The sequence below is a fragment of the Gekko japonicus genome, unplaced genomic scaffold (assembly GCF_001447785.1).
Source record: "Gekko japonicus isolate JY-2015 unplaced genomic scaffold, Gekko_japonicus_V1.1 scaffold219, whole genome shotgun sequence".
Lineage (NCBI taxonomy): Eukaryota > Metazoa > Chordata > Lepidosauria > Squamata > Gekkonidae > Gekko > Gekko japonicus.
Window position 1 is genome coordinate 150,406 of NW_015165241.1, and position 16,863 is coordinate 167,268.

Below are 16,863 nucleotides of genomic sequence, written 5' to 3' on the forward strand. Positions count from 1 at the left end.
GGAGGGAAAGAAGGAAAGAAAGAGAAGTCTTGCTGAGGTTGTTTCTAATGATGCGGTGAAAAGAAAAGGATGCTCTGCTTGTACTCAGAGAAAGAGAGAGAACATGTTTCCAGCCTCATATTGGAAAACAGAGCTTTGTTTCGTCAAGAAAAGATTCCAAGGTTTGACTCCAGCAACTGATTCCAATTACACTCTCGCTAATCCTTCTGGTCTGTGAGAGATACTAGTGTGGCCATGCATTTTGATATCTTGCTTAATATTTGATTTCCTGTTCAACAAATAAAATAATGGTTCAACAAATGAAAACTACTGGTTTACATCTTTAAATTTTGGGGAACAGGCAGAAAAGAAGCCCCTAATTTAAAATACCAGAAAACCCCACAACCACCCAGTGGTTGATCAAACATCAACCACTAGTCAAATAATCCAAATGAGGAAATAGAACTTGGATTTATTGGCACACAGAAACTGCAGCCTTGCCCTTGTTGCCTTTGAGAAATTAGCAAGCACTACCCACAGGTCTTATTCCAAAACTTCAGCACCTACATATTAGCAGTTGATGCCATTGGCAGACTGTTGTCATGAAGAATTTCTAGAAAGAATTTCTAGAAGAATTTCTAGAAAGCAAGCAGATGATGTAAGAAAATTCTATGCACTAAAAATGTGAGACTACTCGTTACAGATTGGAATCAAAGATCCTCTTCCTCCAGGATAATACGATATTAGTGGAACAGCACTTCTGTTAGCAAAGGAAGAGGAGAGCCACTTTCGCTGAATTGGCTCCGATTGCAGGCCCCCCTACACAGAAGAGTCCCCAGGACAACAGGAGCAGAATTTGGGAGGCTTAGCGGGCTGCAGGGAGAGGAAGGAAACCCCCATTCTGCAAGCTTCCTTCTGCTTTGTGGTACTTTCCAACCCAATATTCACTCAACTTCAATAGGGCTTTGATTAATGATTTCCGCCAAGAGGCAAGTTGAGGCAATGTCCTGTTGTTCATTGTACACAGATACATCGTTTGAAATAGTTTCTTTACACTATGTTATCGCCTTCATTGTACACAACACACCTACTAGTCATTAAACTTGAAAGAAAATTTCAGGGGTAGGAGAAAATGGTGGCAAGGAGAGATGCGTTCGTTTCTACCTCAAAGCAGCTGATTCTAAGATCTGAATTGTCCTGTTATGTAAGATCTCTTCATCTGTTATGACACAGTTGCCTTGAAAACAGACCAATTGTGAGCGCTGTGAAGATTTGGGAACTAAAGGAGCTGACAGCCCTGAGGCGAAGCGAGAAGTTCCACAGGCAAAGCTCCTCAGGCAGCCGCGCGGGAAACACCTGCCTGGCCCTCCCCTCCCCCCGCACATGGGAGGTGGTGCAACCAGCCGAGTCGGCTTCCCCATGCTGGACCAGCCTCGGCACATGGCTGGAGCAGCACTTGCTGTGCCCGCCGCCCGATACCAGCCAGCCGAGGGAGCAGCGGCCACACAGGGGCAGGCTGGGGCCAGTTGCCCACCTCTTTCCCGTCAGGGGCTGCCGCCGGCTCCACAGGCAGGCGTACCAAGCAGCACTGCCGTTCTCCTCCTCTTGCTCGGCTTCCTTCATGTGCGCAAGGGGAACCGAGGTGGTGGCAGCGGCAGAGGAGGTGGAGCCGCTGCCTTGTCAACCCTGAGCCATGGAGGTGGTGAAGGGAGCGGACGAGAAGCGCTGCAGGTGGCGGCTGGTGGGGTGGCTTGGCCCCCTTCCTCCAGCCCAAAAATAGCCCTGGGTATAAGTTTTTGTGAAAGCTCAAACTCCACCCATCATCCAGTGCTCGAGGTGATTTGTGATGAACGCTGAGAACTTTTCCTCTTTCCAGCACCAACTTTCAACAAAGTTTACAAGCTTCACGAACATCTCCCACGCCCATTACAACATAGTTTGTAGTGTAGATTCTATATAGGTAAAGGTTCCCTTGCTCAAAAGCCAGTCAAATCCGACTCTAGGGTTGCGGTGCTCATCTCCGTTTTCAAGCTGAAGAGCCAGCGCTGTCTGAAGACGTTTCCGTGGTCATGTGGCCGGCATGACTAAACACCGAGGCGCACGGAACGCTGTTCCCTTCCCACCGAAGTGGTCCCTATTTATCTACTTGCAATTTCTTGCTTTCGAACTGCTAGGTTGGCAGGAGCTGGAACTAGAGACGGGAGCTCACTCTGTCATGCGGCACCCTGGGTCTCGAACTGCTGAACTACCGACCTTCCACAGCCTGCAGTTCAACGTCTTAACCACTTGAGCCACCGCAGCTCCAGATATTCTATATAGTGTCATTCAAATTGGATAACTTCCCCACTGTTTCTTTCTGCTTCTCACTTTTAAGTTTTGGAAACAAGGTTTCCCCCGACTCCCCAGCACAGATGAATAGAGTGCAGGCATGAGCATGTGCTCACTTCACTCACCCTCGGAGTCCAGGGCTGGGTAGTTGAAGAGGGGCCAGCTGACCTTCAGGAAGACCAGTGGCTCAGCCCTCCAGGCAAGCAGATGTGAGTGGTGCAAGCCAACAGTGTTGCTTATCTAGGAACAAAAACGGACATTGGAAAGCATGAGAGGAGCCTCTGAGCCTCAGGAAAGCGATCCAGTCAGATTCTCTTTCCTGGCCAAGTAGGTTAGTGGGTCAGTGGCACGCAACTCATAGGTTCTCTCACCATTGTGTCTGCCAAAGCTTGACTTTTGCACCCCATGTTCCCACTAGTGCTGATTGCCTCTCTAACGGCCTCCATCACCATGGCCATGTCAGGATAGAAGGGGAGGTGGTGGTGGGAGCAGCAGAGCTGATTTCCATCTCTTCCTCTGCATCTTGAAGCAGCATGCCCCTCTTGCCCAGAAAATGCCAAACCTGCGGAGGGAGCTCCTCTCTTCACCAAACTGAGCTGCCTGGTGAGCTGGGTGAGGCTAGCATTGATGCGTGGGTCACACGTGGTGGCCAACATGGAGGCCTTCTGCCTGCTAAGAGATTCCAGGTAGGACACGATGCCCTCTTGCAGCCTCTGCATCAGCCTGCTGCTACAATCTCAGCATGTCCTTTGCTCAGGGCCCAGCAAGGCAACCATCTTCCCCTGAAGCATTTGGATCAAGGCAGTGACAAGACCCTGGATTGCCATGTCAGAAGGGAGTGGCTTGGTTAACTCCTTAAAGGCTCAAGGACCTCCACTGTCTTGTGCAGAGTTAACCACTCCTCTGCTGAACTCCTCCCCCCCCCCCTGCACAGTGTCAACCTCCAAGGTCTCCTTGTCCAGGGTGCTCCTCTGCTCCACCAGATGCTCACGCACGGTGCTGGTGGAGTTCCAGTGACAGCTGATGTCACTGATCAGGCACAGCTGTGGCACACTAATTAAGTGCCTGCTTCTGGCACAGCAGGTGAATAGACTCCACATTGTGTGAGAGGTGACTCATGATGTTCTGGCAGTTCTGGAGCAGATGCTGAGAATCATAAATCACAGTGTTGCCTTTGGGATTTTCTTCAGAGCCTGGAAATATTCCTGGAAATATTCAGGACCTGAATATTGGTATTCCAGGAATACAGACTACTTGCTCTGGATACCCCCCAAAATATCCGCAAGGTATTTTTTGGATATATATTCAGTCAGGAAATATCTGAACACACATTCCTGCCTACTTTCTAAAAACACTGGGCAGGTGCCAGTAAAGGTGCAAACATTCACTGTTGGAGACCCCTAGTAACGGTCTCAAATATCTCATGTCCGCCACATTCTTTACTATATCCTCATGACTTTCAGGCTATGTGCAGCATTTACTCTTGAATACTGTTTCTTCCATGACATTGGGTGCGTTCAGACAGGCAGCTAATCCCGTCATTATGTCAGCTTGAATTCTATCCCAATCTTTTTAATCCATTGTAGCACAACCAGACATCCCCCTGGTGAATTGCCTTACCGCACTGCCTCTGTTGTGGATTGTCTAGATGGCGTCCACTGAAGGAGGCATGCATGGTGGGTTTTTTTAAAAAAAACTTTGTGCGTGCGCATAGACGTGACAGCACGTCCTTGTTGATCCGCGCAGGTGTAGAGATTTTTTAAAATGGCGCCTGCTCGGGATAGTCTGATGTCAGACCACCCCGACGGGAGGATTGCGCGCTGGTTGAACGATCAGACAGGTGAAAGTCCGCAGTTGTCCCGCAGGTAACCGAAAACCCTAGATTTAAAGTGCTATCTTTTAAGTACGGCTCCGAAGCGCGGCAAAATGGGATGCCCACGGAAGAGGGACATTTCCCTGATGTTTGTGTCTGGACATTACCTTTAGATCCGTGAGGCAATTGTGCCTTGCACGGATCTAAAGAGCCATCTGATTGGACTCATAGTTGCTAAAATCAGTGTGTGTGGAGATGTCTTTGTGTTCTGCTCTGGCTTCCCTTGTCATAGCTTTGATCACAGGGCGTTTAACTGTCTTTTAAGATTGGGATGAAATGCGGTCCTCTTTTAACTTCAGCTATGCTGCCATGGGGGTTGGGATGCTCAGTCAGAGTCTGTGTAAATTGCTTTCGCATTCCTGTCTACGCTTTGCTCCGAAACGCTTATCTATAATGATGTGCAGGTGGGAGTGTGTGTTGTCTGCCTTTCCAGGCAGCCGTGGGAGCTGGACCGTTCCCAGCTTCGCCTAGAAACAGTTTGCTGGCTTTAGCCCACGTGTGGGAGGGTGCCTAATTGGCCAGCGCAGTGTGTGTGTGGGGGTGCATACGAATGCCCTATATCTTATTATGTCCAAGGGACAATTGCCATTCTTAACAGCGACTATGTTAATGCATCTATAGCTCTTCAATAAAAGTATAACCTTTCTTGAAAGCGTGTACTCCGTTGTTGGCTGTGGGTTCTGATAGTTCCCTTAATGCTAAAAGATCTGTCTGTTGCAGCACTAATAGGAGAGCTCACGCCCTCCCTCTCTGGGGCCAGCTATGCTTAAGAGGAGCTAAGCCACACAAGTAACGTTACTCTCTTGTCTTTTATTATTTCCCTCTGTCTCTCCCTGCTGGCCTTTTTGAAGAAACTGTTTTGAGTCTGACGCACACGGGATGATCAGGTAGCATTCCACGGGGTAGATATTCCTGTATTAGAAATTGGTGTCGGTCATAACTGGGTTTGCCTCTGTGTTTTTTCCAGGTGCTCTGAGCCTTGCTGAGACATTATGTCCTATCCCAGTGCTCCTCCGGGTTATGACGACAGGAACCCCCTCCATCCACCACCACCCCATGGGGGATATTCTGGGGGATATCCTGCTGGACATCCTGGGGCTTACCCACAGCCTCCGCCATATAGTGGCGGGTATCCACAACCAGGAGGCTATCCACAGCCAGGAGGCTATCCACAGCCAGGAGGCTATCCACAGCCAGGAGGCTATCCTCAACCGGTTCCTCCTATGCCAACACTTCCAATGAACTTTGGTAAGCTGATTTTTCTTCTTGGGTCAGGGACTTGTCTTAGTTGAACACCAGATTTAAAAACTGAAGAAGGTGAATGTTGTAACTGTTTTTGGCCTACTTGGAAAAATACAGTTTAAAGACAGGCTTAAAAAAGGGATAGATGTGTTGGAATTTAAGCTGTTTCCTAGAAGTAACCAGAACTTATCTTTGTTCTGCATAACAAAAAAAGGTGATTCGGTGATAATTTATTGTTTCCTAGAAGTAACCAGAACTTATCTTCTGCAGAACAAAAAAAGGTGATTCAGTGATAATTTAGTTGGATTCTGGATGGGGGAAGACCTCCTTGATAGGTTAAACATTTTCTTTTTGTGATGGTCCAATCCTCTATACTCAGGTTAACTTAGAATTGGATCCAGTCGAATGTTTCCCTGGGTGGAAGCATGGAGTGTAACTATTTAACCTTCCACCTCCTGCTAGAGCCCCAAATCCCCCTTGAAGGCTGCTCCTGGGGGTCCCAACTAGGAGCAGCATTTTAGAGGGCATTTGAGGATGCAGCCAGAGAGAACGAGGGTAAAGAGCTGTACTCCGTGGGTGGAAGTCCTTCCATCCATGGAAACACTCCACTGAATCTGAACACTAATGTGGTTTAAGTAGCTTTTAATGCCATCTGATTACCACCACCACCACCCACTGTTTCCCCCCACTGTTTCAATATGTGTTTATAGACAAAATATGTGTTCTAATCTGATTTAGTGATTGTGGAGCTAGTTGGAGTAGTTAAATCCAGGTTTAGTTAATTTGATTTTGTGTACGCAACATGGGGAGTGGTTGAGATTGAAGCTACAATATGTAATTCTTTCCCCCCTGATAGAATGGGAACATTATATGCTAACAACTATGCGAATGACCCTCAAAAACCTATTCTCCTACTACCTCTTTTCACCAAGATTGCTATCCTAAACAGAGTTACACCCATTGAAATCTGGGTTTAGAAGGCTGGAATTCTGATCAGGTTTGTACTGCAAGACACATACCTAGCCATCTAAAGCTGACTGAGAGTGGGTACCTAGTTGCCCAACACCAGGAGAATTTTTAATAAAGGGACTTGGTTCCAATAAAGGGACTCGGGGTTGGACTAGATGACCCTGGAGGTCCCTTCCAATGCTGTGATTCTATGATTCAATAGCAGCCCTTCAAGGATGCCTTTTATTCTCAGAGTTAACTAATCAGAGTGAGCATCACAAACAGAAGTTAGCTTCAAGTGAAAATATTATTTATTTATTTATTTAGATTTCTTGACCGTCCTTCCCCACTTGAATGGGGCTCATGGCGGTTTACAACAGGTCACCCAACAGATTATGAAGCTCCTAGAGCAGGGGTGTCAAACCTACAGCCCATGGGCCGGAACCGGCCTGCTCAGGGCTTTAATCCAGCCCATGGCACTGTTCTCCACCCCCCCTCCCCTGCCTGTCCTCACCTGAGGGAGATCAGGGCTGCCGAACTTCCCTGCTGGATGGGCCTTGTCGTCATCTGTTTCGCCTCCAGCAGGAAGCTCCACTGGGCTAAAGCACACACACAAAAAAATTGCAAGGGAAATGCAGAATGGATTTCCCTTTAAGGTTTCTGGGTCCAGATAGACTACTCTGGGACTGGAATGACAGCCGCCAGAGTGGAATGACAGCCGCCAGAGTGGAATGACAGCCCCTGGGAGTAGCAGCTGTTTTCTGGGAGTGAAATTCCACTTTGGGGGCTATTATTCCAGTCCCAGAGTAGTCTATCTGGGCCCAGAAACCTTAATGGAAAATTCATTCTGCATTTTCTTTGCAACCTTTTTGAGCTGCTTATATTTCAATGGAATGGAGCTCAAGTAGTTTCAGTTTCCAGTGTTTGTATGCCAGCTGACGTTGTCTCCTTGCAAATAAAGGGATGATATTTTGAGGCAGGTTGTCTCTGCTTAATGGACCTGAGAATGGGTGCCTGAGTGAGTATTCTAACCTGGGAACCCACAGCCAAAGGGGGCCATTACACTGGAGAGCCACTGCCACTCTGAGTAGACTGGGGGTGGGGGGAGGAGCTTGCAATGCCCAGCCATTTCATGTTTTCCTCGGCTCAGAGAATTCTATATTTTTTTGGGGGGGTAGTTTCTGCTGTGATCCTTCTGCTTTTTCTTGATGTTTTATTTTAAAAATTGCATTGCCAAATCCCACCTTTCCATTTTAGGTAGGCATTTTTTTAAGGACAGGGGGGTAAGGTTTGGGAGGTATCAGTTATCAAAGACTGTTAAATAAACAAAATATGGCAAGAGTGTTACCATTTTGAGCATGTTTTAAGTTTTAAAAAAACTTTAATTGTGTTTTTTGGTGTCCTTTATAAAGTTAATATCTTCATTACCTGGCATTACATTTTATAACACACATGGCCTGGCCTGAAAAAATCCTATTTATGTCTGATCTGGCCCTTGTAACAAATGAGTTTGACAGCCATTTAAAATGAGGGCTTTGTGGATTTGGAGGACTTTCACAGTGCTGACATAAGTAGCATTGTACCCTTCTGGCTTTGGGCTTAAAGAGGTGGCACAGTAAGGATGATGTTCCGTTTCTTTGAGACACTTAGTTTCACCCCCAATAATTTTTGGATGGTTTTAAAAACTTTCTGTCCACAATAAGCCAGGGAATCTCCTCTGCTTATTACTCTCCAGGTGTGGTATAAATACCCTGTGGTAATGCTATCTTATTTATTCACTTTAAAAAAAAATAAACTCCTGTTTTTCAGCAGTCTTCAATGTGGAGAAATGCACTCCAATTTGAGACGTATCATAATGTTGAGAATTTTGGGACAGGAAACAGAAAATTATTTGTAAGCAGCCGCATCCCATTGATGGCTCTCACAAGCACTTAGTACTTAAGGCTTGATTAAGCAAAATGTTTCTAGCCAGCAGAGAACAATTAAAGGGCCATTTCGTACCCTCACAGGAATGTAACACCTAGGAGTTAACAGAGACTTGGGGATGCCAACTACTAGATTGTTTCTCGTCCTGGGAAGCATAGGAAGAGAAGACCTGACCCACGAGGGGGTGTGGTCAGAGACAGGTAATAAACGTCCTCCACATGAGGGGAGGGGAATGGGGTCCATTTTGTTCTGAAGATAATAGGGTTGCCAGGTCTGATTGTTGTGCCACTGGGGGGATGGGGGGGCATTCCAGGAGGGGGCGGGGATGTCATGCAATGTACATACATAACCCGGAAGTGACATAGGCATGCCGATGACATCGGGGTGACACTCTAGTTTTTGAGCAAAACTCTGTGGTAAAATTGCCCTCAAACCATAGAGTTTTGGCCAAAAACCAGAGCATCACCGCCCCCATCACCAATGCACCCACATTACTTCTGGGTGGTATCAGCACGTCATGCACAACATCACTGTTGGGGGGTGGGGGAATTTCCTCTCACATGCCAGCAGGCTGCCAGTGGCCAGGAGCCCACGGAAGCAGGGGATTCCCCACCCCCACCTGGGGACTGGTAACCCTAGGAGATGAGTGGGAGGAAGGAGGTCTCACACCTTGGATCCATCTTGATGGTCAGCATTACCACATGGAGCTAAGTAAGGGCAGGCAACCAGGACACAGAATGCTGTAGCTTTAAGAGTAAAAAGCCTACCTTAGAATAACAACAGTCAGGGTATGATTAGTTGAGGATTACTTGGCAACCTTGCTTGATACACTGCTGTGTAGAGTATTTGTGTGGACATTTTCTTTTTAATATTTCTTTTTATTTTGAATGCTGTAACTTTGTTATCTGTAACCACAATAAGCCCCACTCAATCTCATCCTGGTAGTTGCAGGATGCCCCGACCCTTGTGCATCTGTGATCAGTGGCTATCATCCTTCATGTCTAGGGCTGCCAAGTCCCCCCCGGGGGTGGGGATTCCCCCCACTAAAAGGTTCCCCAATCCGAATCCGGCTGGCAGGGGAACCCCACCCCGAAGTGGCCAGATCAGGTCGATGTGCCCGGCGTGATGATGTAGCCTGGAAGTGATGTCATTATGCTGGGCACACTCTAGCAATCACCCTGAAAACTCTATGGTACCATAGAGGTTCATAGGGATGTGGGGATAGCAAGAAGCAACAGATGCCCAGCCGCACCACCAAGCCACCTGATCAAGAGCAAGTGAGGGCTGCTGGGAGCCTGGGTGTGCCATTAAGGAGGCTCAGGCTGTTGCTGCTGCTAATCAGGGATCCTGCAAGGGTTTCCCACCCTTTAAAGTCAGCAGCCGGTGGGTCCATCTGCTGGCTGATGGCTTTAAAGGGTGGGCTGCCTTTTTAGAGCTCTCTTTCCCCCGGGGGGAGGCCGAGTCTTTCCTGGAAAATATTTGGGATCCCCCAGCCCCCAAGCCCTCCCATAGTCTACGCCTACGCTCCAGTGCCTTCAGCCAATCTAGGTGCCCAGTCTTGGAGGCTCAAGCCTGTCAGACCTCGACCTTCCAATTGAGAAGTGTTAATACATCAAATGCTAGCATGTTTCCCCTCTCAGTTGGGAAAGGATGATCTCTGTCTGGTGAAGCGGGCCTTCTTCCCTTCCCAGCCAAAGAGATGCCTGGATGCCTTTCCATCACCATAACTGTCACAGCAGCTCTTGGCCCCTTGCCTCTTATTCACCACTCAGGTATGATTTATTCAGTACATTTGAATCCCACTCTTCTTTCAAGAAGCCAGGGCAGTAAACATCATTCTCCCCTCCTCCATTTTATCCTCACAACAGCCCTGTGAGGTAAGTTAGGCTGAGAGTGTGTTCCTGCAGCCCCCCATTCAAAATAGTGCCTGTGGCCTGCTGGAAACAGCACTGGGCACAGTGTGTGAGCTTGAGGTTGGAGGAGGAATTTGGTGAGAAACCCACCCCTGCTCCGTGGCCTGAAGAAGTGCTCTTCCAGTCCTCTGTTTTCCTGGGGAATTTCAGCAAAGCACTGAAAGAGCAGTTTGTTTTTGCAAACATTTGTATTTTTACTGTAATTCTATACTATGAGGCCAAAAAGGGAACACTTTTAAAGATTCCTAAAATGTAAAAATATGCTATCAGCATTTGTGAAGCTTATGCTTATATATATTCAAAAGGTACCATTGGAATCCTTTATTGATCTGAGAAGGGTAGTTATTTTCTTTCAGGAGATGTTGAGAGGTATAAACCTGTAGGCGATGAGTGGTAGGATTCAAAACTGTGTGTGGGAAGATGGGTCAGAGGTGGTGACAGCCGCAAAGCGGTGCTTGCATGACAAAAAGTGGAAGTCAAAAAGGGGGTACCTTTCTGGTTAAAAAAGGTCTAGGGATTGAAAAAAGGAAAGCTGGGAATTAAGAAGAACTAGTATGTTTTGGCAATTGATCTTTACATTACTGCACCATAGCGGATAAGCAATTGCTCGTGTTTTTCTTAAATGCCTACCGTGGGTGCATCTGTCAGAAGAAGGCTTGCTTTCTATTGGCATATATTGTCCCCTATTTGCCCTCTTTCCCATTGCACACTTGATTCACAGGGGCAGTTTCCCCACTTGGATAAGGTATCCCAAAATAGTGTAGTTTTTCAGTTACATTTTCTGCCCAGGTGTCATAATCCTAAACCTATAGTAGTGTGGCCTACAGGCTCCAGGGAGACCTAGTGGCTCCAGGGAAGCCTGTACTAGAATAGCTATCAGGTTCTGCATTTCCCAGGTCTCATTTAGCCCGTGTCATTAGTTAACAGGGGATTCTGAGGGAAAACGTATACCAGTAGAGGGTGGTGCCTGGGAAGAAGAGATAACAGGCCTTGCCCAAAGTGGGAGGCTGCTGCAGACAGAGGGATCCCTCATCCAGGAAGGGGTGAGTCAGCTTGAAGCCAGTCACCAAGAGACAGCTAGGAACAGTCTAGATAGATGTGTTAGGGTGTTTCATTTTGTTTGCTTACCTACCTTTGCTGCTCTCAATATTTAAGACATTACTTGAATTATAGTTCTTACTAGACATCTTAAATAAAATTGGTTATTCTGCCTGGGCCTTCACACCTCATTCGGTCACATATGAAGTATTCCCTATTGGGAAAGAATGGATAAGGGGTTGGGTGGGTGCTCTGGGCCCTCCCATGGAGACCCATACCAGAGTGGTGGCAGCCTGTGGAGAGCCTCCCTAGTCACTGCCTGCGACACGAGGGTACACTCTTGTCATAGCTAAAGGGAAGAGACAGTAAGTAAGATGGAAAGGAAAGGGGCAGGTTAAGGACGGGACTTATGAGAATGAGTTCAGCCAATGAGGGTATGGTGATCTCACCCTCTTCCCTCCCTCACACACATATGATAGATAGAAAGATATTGGCCCAGCCCAGGGAACTGAGGGAAGAGACAAAATCACCTTCTTATATTCAGCTTCTGTAATGTTCGAAATAAACAAAATGTTTTATTTAACTTAGAGGAGGAAAGGTCAGGTGGAATCAGGGGTAGGATGTATGAGGTGAACTTGTAAGAAAACTGAGATAAATTTGTAATCACACCAGTTCCAAATAATTTGTTGCCAACAAGTGTTTCTGCTATTCAAAAAGGTCTTTTAAAATTTTGACGAGAGAGGCTTTTTTTCAGTTTCTGCTTAAACACTCAAGCATAGGTTTCTGAGTTTCACTGACTCTTAAAGTCTAGAAGGCAGGAACATACAACCAAGTTCCCAGAATCCTTCAATATACACAGGCCAGGGATCACTCTCAAGAGCTATCTCCATTTTCACTGGGTAGGGGTTACTTCTATTAACTAGAAGCAATTTCCCTTTTCAGCTTGAACAAGGATCCTCTCTGATCCTCTCACTCCTTTTGCCTCATTCCCAGTCCACAGTCAGTGCTTAACTGTCTCTTCAACTCTAAGTTCCCAACTGTCATTTCTTAATTGACTCTCTCAACAGAATTCCGTTTGAACGGCCTGTCACTCAAAAGTTCTCAGTTAGGCATTAACCCTTAATAGTCTGTCAAAGAGTGGTTCACTGGCTGGACAAGAGTCAGTTCCAGAGTCATCCTGTAGTTTCCCCCTCCCATATACTTTGCAAGGCAATCAGGTGCAAAACTACTTAACTGGTTTCTGCTGACATCTCTTTAAGAAAAGGCCTGAGATTTGCTTTCTGAAAAAGGGGGGCATGGTATATTTCTAAGGGCATTAGACCCCCATGTGACACATGTAACTGTGGTCCTGATGGCAGTGGAATGGGAAATGGAGCATTTCCTCAGGTTCCTGTTAGAGAAGGTAAATGTTCAAAGTACCTGGATCCGAAACTATTTAGGGCTATAAAGGTCAATATCAATGCTCCCTCCTTATCTTGGCAGGTGACAGCTATGGCAGTAGTGGTACAGAAGGGAATGGGGGCTTCAGTTCTGCAGACTGGGATGACAAGAAAGTTCGACATAGTTTCATCCGCAAGGTATGTGGTCTCCATTGTGATCTCTGCTTCTCTGGAGGGAAATGGCCTGTGTAATAGTGCAGTGCACACTTGTATGTCAAAGAGAGTCTGAAGGGATCAGTCCTTGATATCCCACAGGGGAGTTCCTCCTTATGCTGTTACAGGAGAAGTATTACTCTAGTTTGTGGAAAGGTTACAGGAAGGCAGGTGGAATCTGTGGACAGGGATTCCTATCATGGACAGGGAATCCTATCTTGGGGTGACGATTAGGGTATTAATGCGGTCAACAAATAATGCTGGATTGTTTTCTGTAAAGTTTTCTCCTGTTATGCCTAGATGACTGTTTTAAAAGCATAGGAAGGGGCACTTAAGGACAGTATGCACTTTTCCAAATGCCTAAATGAGAAACTGATGTGGGAATGTATCCTTTACTCTCCTGGTTTGGGTTGCTCATTTCAGTTTCTGCCTCTGTGGCAGAAGAGCCAAGAAGCAGCTCCTGCAAGGTGCTAAATAAAGTCTGGGCCTCAGCCAAATAAGCATCCTGCTGTGGTATAATCAGCAGCAGAACTTGGGACATAACTTCCAGGCACTTTAATTCACCCCTAATGTATGTGACAGTTTCCCATGTGCATTTATGTACCCTTGCACTAACACTGTGTCTTAACATCCAGGTTTACAGCATCATCTCAGTGCAGCTGCTTGTGACAGTGGGCATCATTGCAGTTTTTACCTTTGTGTAAGTTCTTTCCCAGTCCTCTTATAGACAATCTGCTTATAAAACTTGTTCTGATATCTACTAATAAAACAAATACATTCCAATAAAATGATATATATTTCTTTTATTTGTCTGGAAGCTCAGAACAACAATTTTCAATTCAGTGGTAATAGTTTTTCTGGAGTTAGCAAGGTTATCGCCACTGTCTGAATACTGGTGGCAGCTCCATTAAGTGTTTAATCTTGACTGGAGTTAGCACTACCTAAACAGAACAAAAATGCTAAACTGCAGAGAAAAAAAGATTGTGTCTCCATTCCAGCTGCCAACCAAACAATGTAGTACAACTGGAGTGTACCTTCCAACTGTATGTTTAATTGGCTGGTGCTACTCTCATAGAAGGAGCTGTGGTGGCTCAAGAAGTTAAGACACTGAACTGCAGGCTGTGGAAGGTTGTTAGTTCAGCAGTTTGAGACCTGAGTGTGCCGCATGATGGAGTGAGCTCCCATCTCTAGTTCCAGCTCCTGCCAACCTAGCAGTTTGAAAGCAAGAAATTGCAAGTAGATAAATAGGTACCACTTCGGTGGGAAGGTAACAGCGTTCCGTGCGCCTTGGTGTTTAGTCATGCCGGCCACATGACCACGGAAACAGAGGTGAAGAATAGATTCAAGGGTCTGGATTTGATAGATAGAGTGCCTGAAGAACTATGGACAGAGGTTCGTGACATCGTACAGGAGGCAGCAATCACCACCATCCCAAAGAAAAAGAAATGTAAGAAAGCAAAGTGGCTTTCTGATGAGGCTTTACAAATAGCAGAGGAAAGAAGGAAAGCGAAAGGCAAAGGCGAAAAGGAAAGATTTACCCAACTGAACGCAGATTTCCAGAGAACAGCAAGGAGAGATAAGGAGGCCTTCCTGAATGAACAGTGCAAAGTAATAGAAGAAAACAATAGAATGGGAAGGACTAGAGATCTCTTCAAGAAAGTTGGAGAAATCAAGGGAGCGTTCCATGCAAAGCTGGCCATGATAAAGGACAAAAACGGTAGGGACCTAACAGAAGCAGAAGAGATTAGGAAAAGATGGCAAGAATACACAGAAGAACTATACAAGAAAGACCTCAATGTCCTTGACAAACACGACGGTATAATCACTGACCTTGAGCCAGACATCCTGGAATGTGAAGTTAAATGGGCCTTAGAAAGCATTGCTAACAACAAAGCTAGTGGAGGTGATGGTATTCCAGCTGAGCTATTCAAAGTCTTAGAAGATGATGCTGTTAAAGTGCTGCACTCCATTTGCCAGCAAATTTGGATAACGCAACAGTGGCCACAGGATTGGAAAAGGTCAGTATACATTCCAATCCCAAAGAAGGGCAATGCCAAGGAATGTTCAAACTATCGCACAATTGCACTCATATCACATGCTAGCAAGGTCATGCTCAAGATCCTACAAGCTAGGCTTCAACAGTACGTGGATAGAGAACTACCAGAAGTACAAGCTGGGTTTCGAAGAGGTAGAGGAACTAGAGATCAAATTGCCAACATTCGCTGGATTATGGAGAAAGCAAGAGAGTACCAGAAAAATATCTACTTCTGCTTCATTGACTATGCTAAAGCCTTTGACTGTGTGGATCACAACAAACTATGGCAGGTCCTTAAAGAGATGGGAGTACCAGACCACCTCACATGTCTCTTGAGAAACCTGTATAAGGGCCAAGAAGCGACAGTTAGAACCGGATATGGAACAACTGATTGGTTTAGCATAGGAAAAGGAGTACGACAAGGATGTATATTGTCACCTTGCTTATTTAATATATATGCAGAGTACATCATGCGAAATGCTGGCCTGGATGAATCACAAGCGGGAATTAAGATTGCTGGGGAAAAGATCAACAACCTCAGATATGCAGATGATACCACTCTAATGGCTGAAAGTGAAGAGGACCTAAAGAGCCTCTTGCTCAGGGTCAAAGAGGAGAGCGCAAAAGTGGGCTTGAAGCTCAACATCAAAAAAACTAAGATCATGGCATCCAGCCCCATCACTCCTTGGCAAATAGAAGGGGAAGTCGTGGAAATAGTGACAGACTTCACGTTCCTGGGATCCCAGACAACCACAGACTGTGACAGCAGCCATGAAATTAAAAGATGCCTGCTCCTTGGGAGGAAAGCGATGGCGAACCTAAACAGCATGATAAAAAGTAGAGACATCACCCTGCCAACAAAAGTCCGCATGGTCAAAGCAATGGTATTCCCAGTAGTCATGTATGGCTGCGAGAGCTGGACTATAAGGAAGGCCGAGCGCCGAAGAATAGATTCTTTTGAACTATGGTGCTGGAGAAGACTCTTGAGAGTCCCTTGGACTGCAAGAAGATCAAATCAGTCAATCCTAAAAGAAATCCACCCTGACTGTTCCCTGGAAGGCCAGATAATGAAACTGAAGCTCAAATACTTTGGCCACCAAATGAGAAGGGAGCACTCACTGGAAAAGACCCTGATGCTGGGAAAGATTGAAGGTCAAAGAAGACGGGGACGGCAAAGGATGAGATGGTTAGACAGTGTCATAGATGCAACGAACATGAAATTGAGCAAACTTCAGAGGATGGCGGAAGCCTGGCGTGATCTGGTCCATGGGGTCGTGAAGAGTCGGACTCGACTGTGCGACTGAACAACAAAAACTCTTCTGAATCTATTTGTTATGATGGTATATGGTGAACATGTCCAGTTTTGCAACTCTTCGCATTTAGTGGTAAGAGAGATCAGAATCAGAGTTCGAAAAGCAAGTTCTCAACATCCGTAGCAGAAGTTGGCAGTGCACAGCACTGATTGGCTAATATCTGCGTACCACATACTCCTCTACCACTTAGCTACAGAGCAAGTTTGTCATTTAAAAGTTAATTGAACAAATTTTCATATAGTCATCTAAAAGATAAAGAACAAATGAACAGCTGGTCTGAAACATGTAGGATGAGACAAGTAGATGATCACTGTTAAACCTGTTGGTGTGTAAGTCTCTGCACAGTGAAATCAAGAAGCCAGACTTAACCTGCAAGTAGAAATGTCCTGTTTCCATAGTACACTGGGAAGCAACCAAATACTGTGATCATAGTTTTTGCTAGTTGATTAAACAAAACCTTAGTTGATTAATCATATAAGTTACCCTAATATTAATATATTTTCATATAAATCTTCTGTTTTTGAGTGGCAACATTCTATGCGCTCCCTCAGCCATTGGCCCGTCGGCCACCACTCAAGAGTATTCGCGTGCCATTGGCCGCGTGCTGGGTCTGCTCCTCTTTCCCATCCACTCCCCCTTCAGCCACTGTGCCCTGTCAGAATTACTGGCAAACAGC

At 46.0% G+C, this 16,863-nt stretch overlaps 2 protein-coding genes across 2 annotated transcripts in view; one reads left to right on the forward strand and one right to left on the reverse strand.

Moving 5' to 3' along the window:
- The window catches only part of CATIP (ciliogenesis associated TTC17 interacting protein), a 76,534-nt gene extending 73,769 nt beyond the window's left edge, over positions 1–2,765 (reverse strand). The window contains exons 1-2 of the mRNA XM_015410020.1: positions 2,679–2,765; positions 2,433–2,547 (exon numbers count right to left, since the gene is read on the reverse strand). Of these exons, the coding sequence (XP_015265506.1) occupies positions 2,433–2,547; positions 2,679–2,765 (202 nt within the window). The remainder of the gene's footprint in view (positions 1–2,432; positions 2,548–2,678) is intronic.
- Positions 1–16,863, forward strand: part of TMBIM1 (transmembrane BAX inhibitor motif containing 1) — a 76,068-nt gene that overhangs the window by 44,709 nt on the left and 14,496 nt on the right. Inside the window, exons 2-4 of the mRNA XM_015410029.1 lie at positions 5,148–5,428; positions 12,730–12,824; positions 13,475–13,539. Coding sequence (XP_015265515.1) covers positions 5,173–5,428; positions 12,730–12,824; positions 13,475–13,539 — 416 coding nt within the window. The 5' untranslated portion in view covers positions 5,148–5,172. The remainder of the gene's footprint in view (positions 1–5,147; positions 5,429–12,729; positions 12,825–13,474; positions 13,540–16,863) is intronic.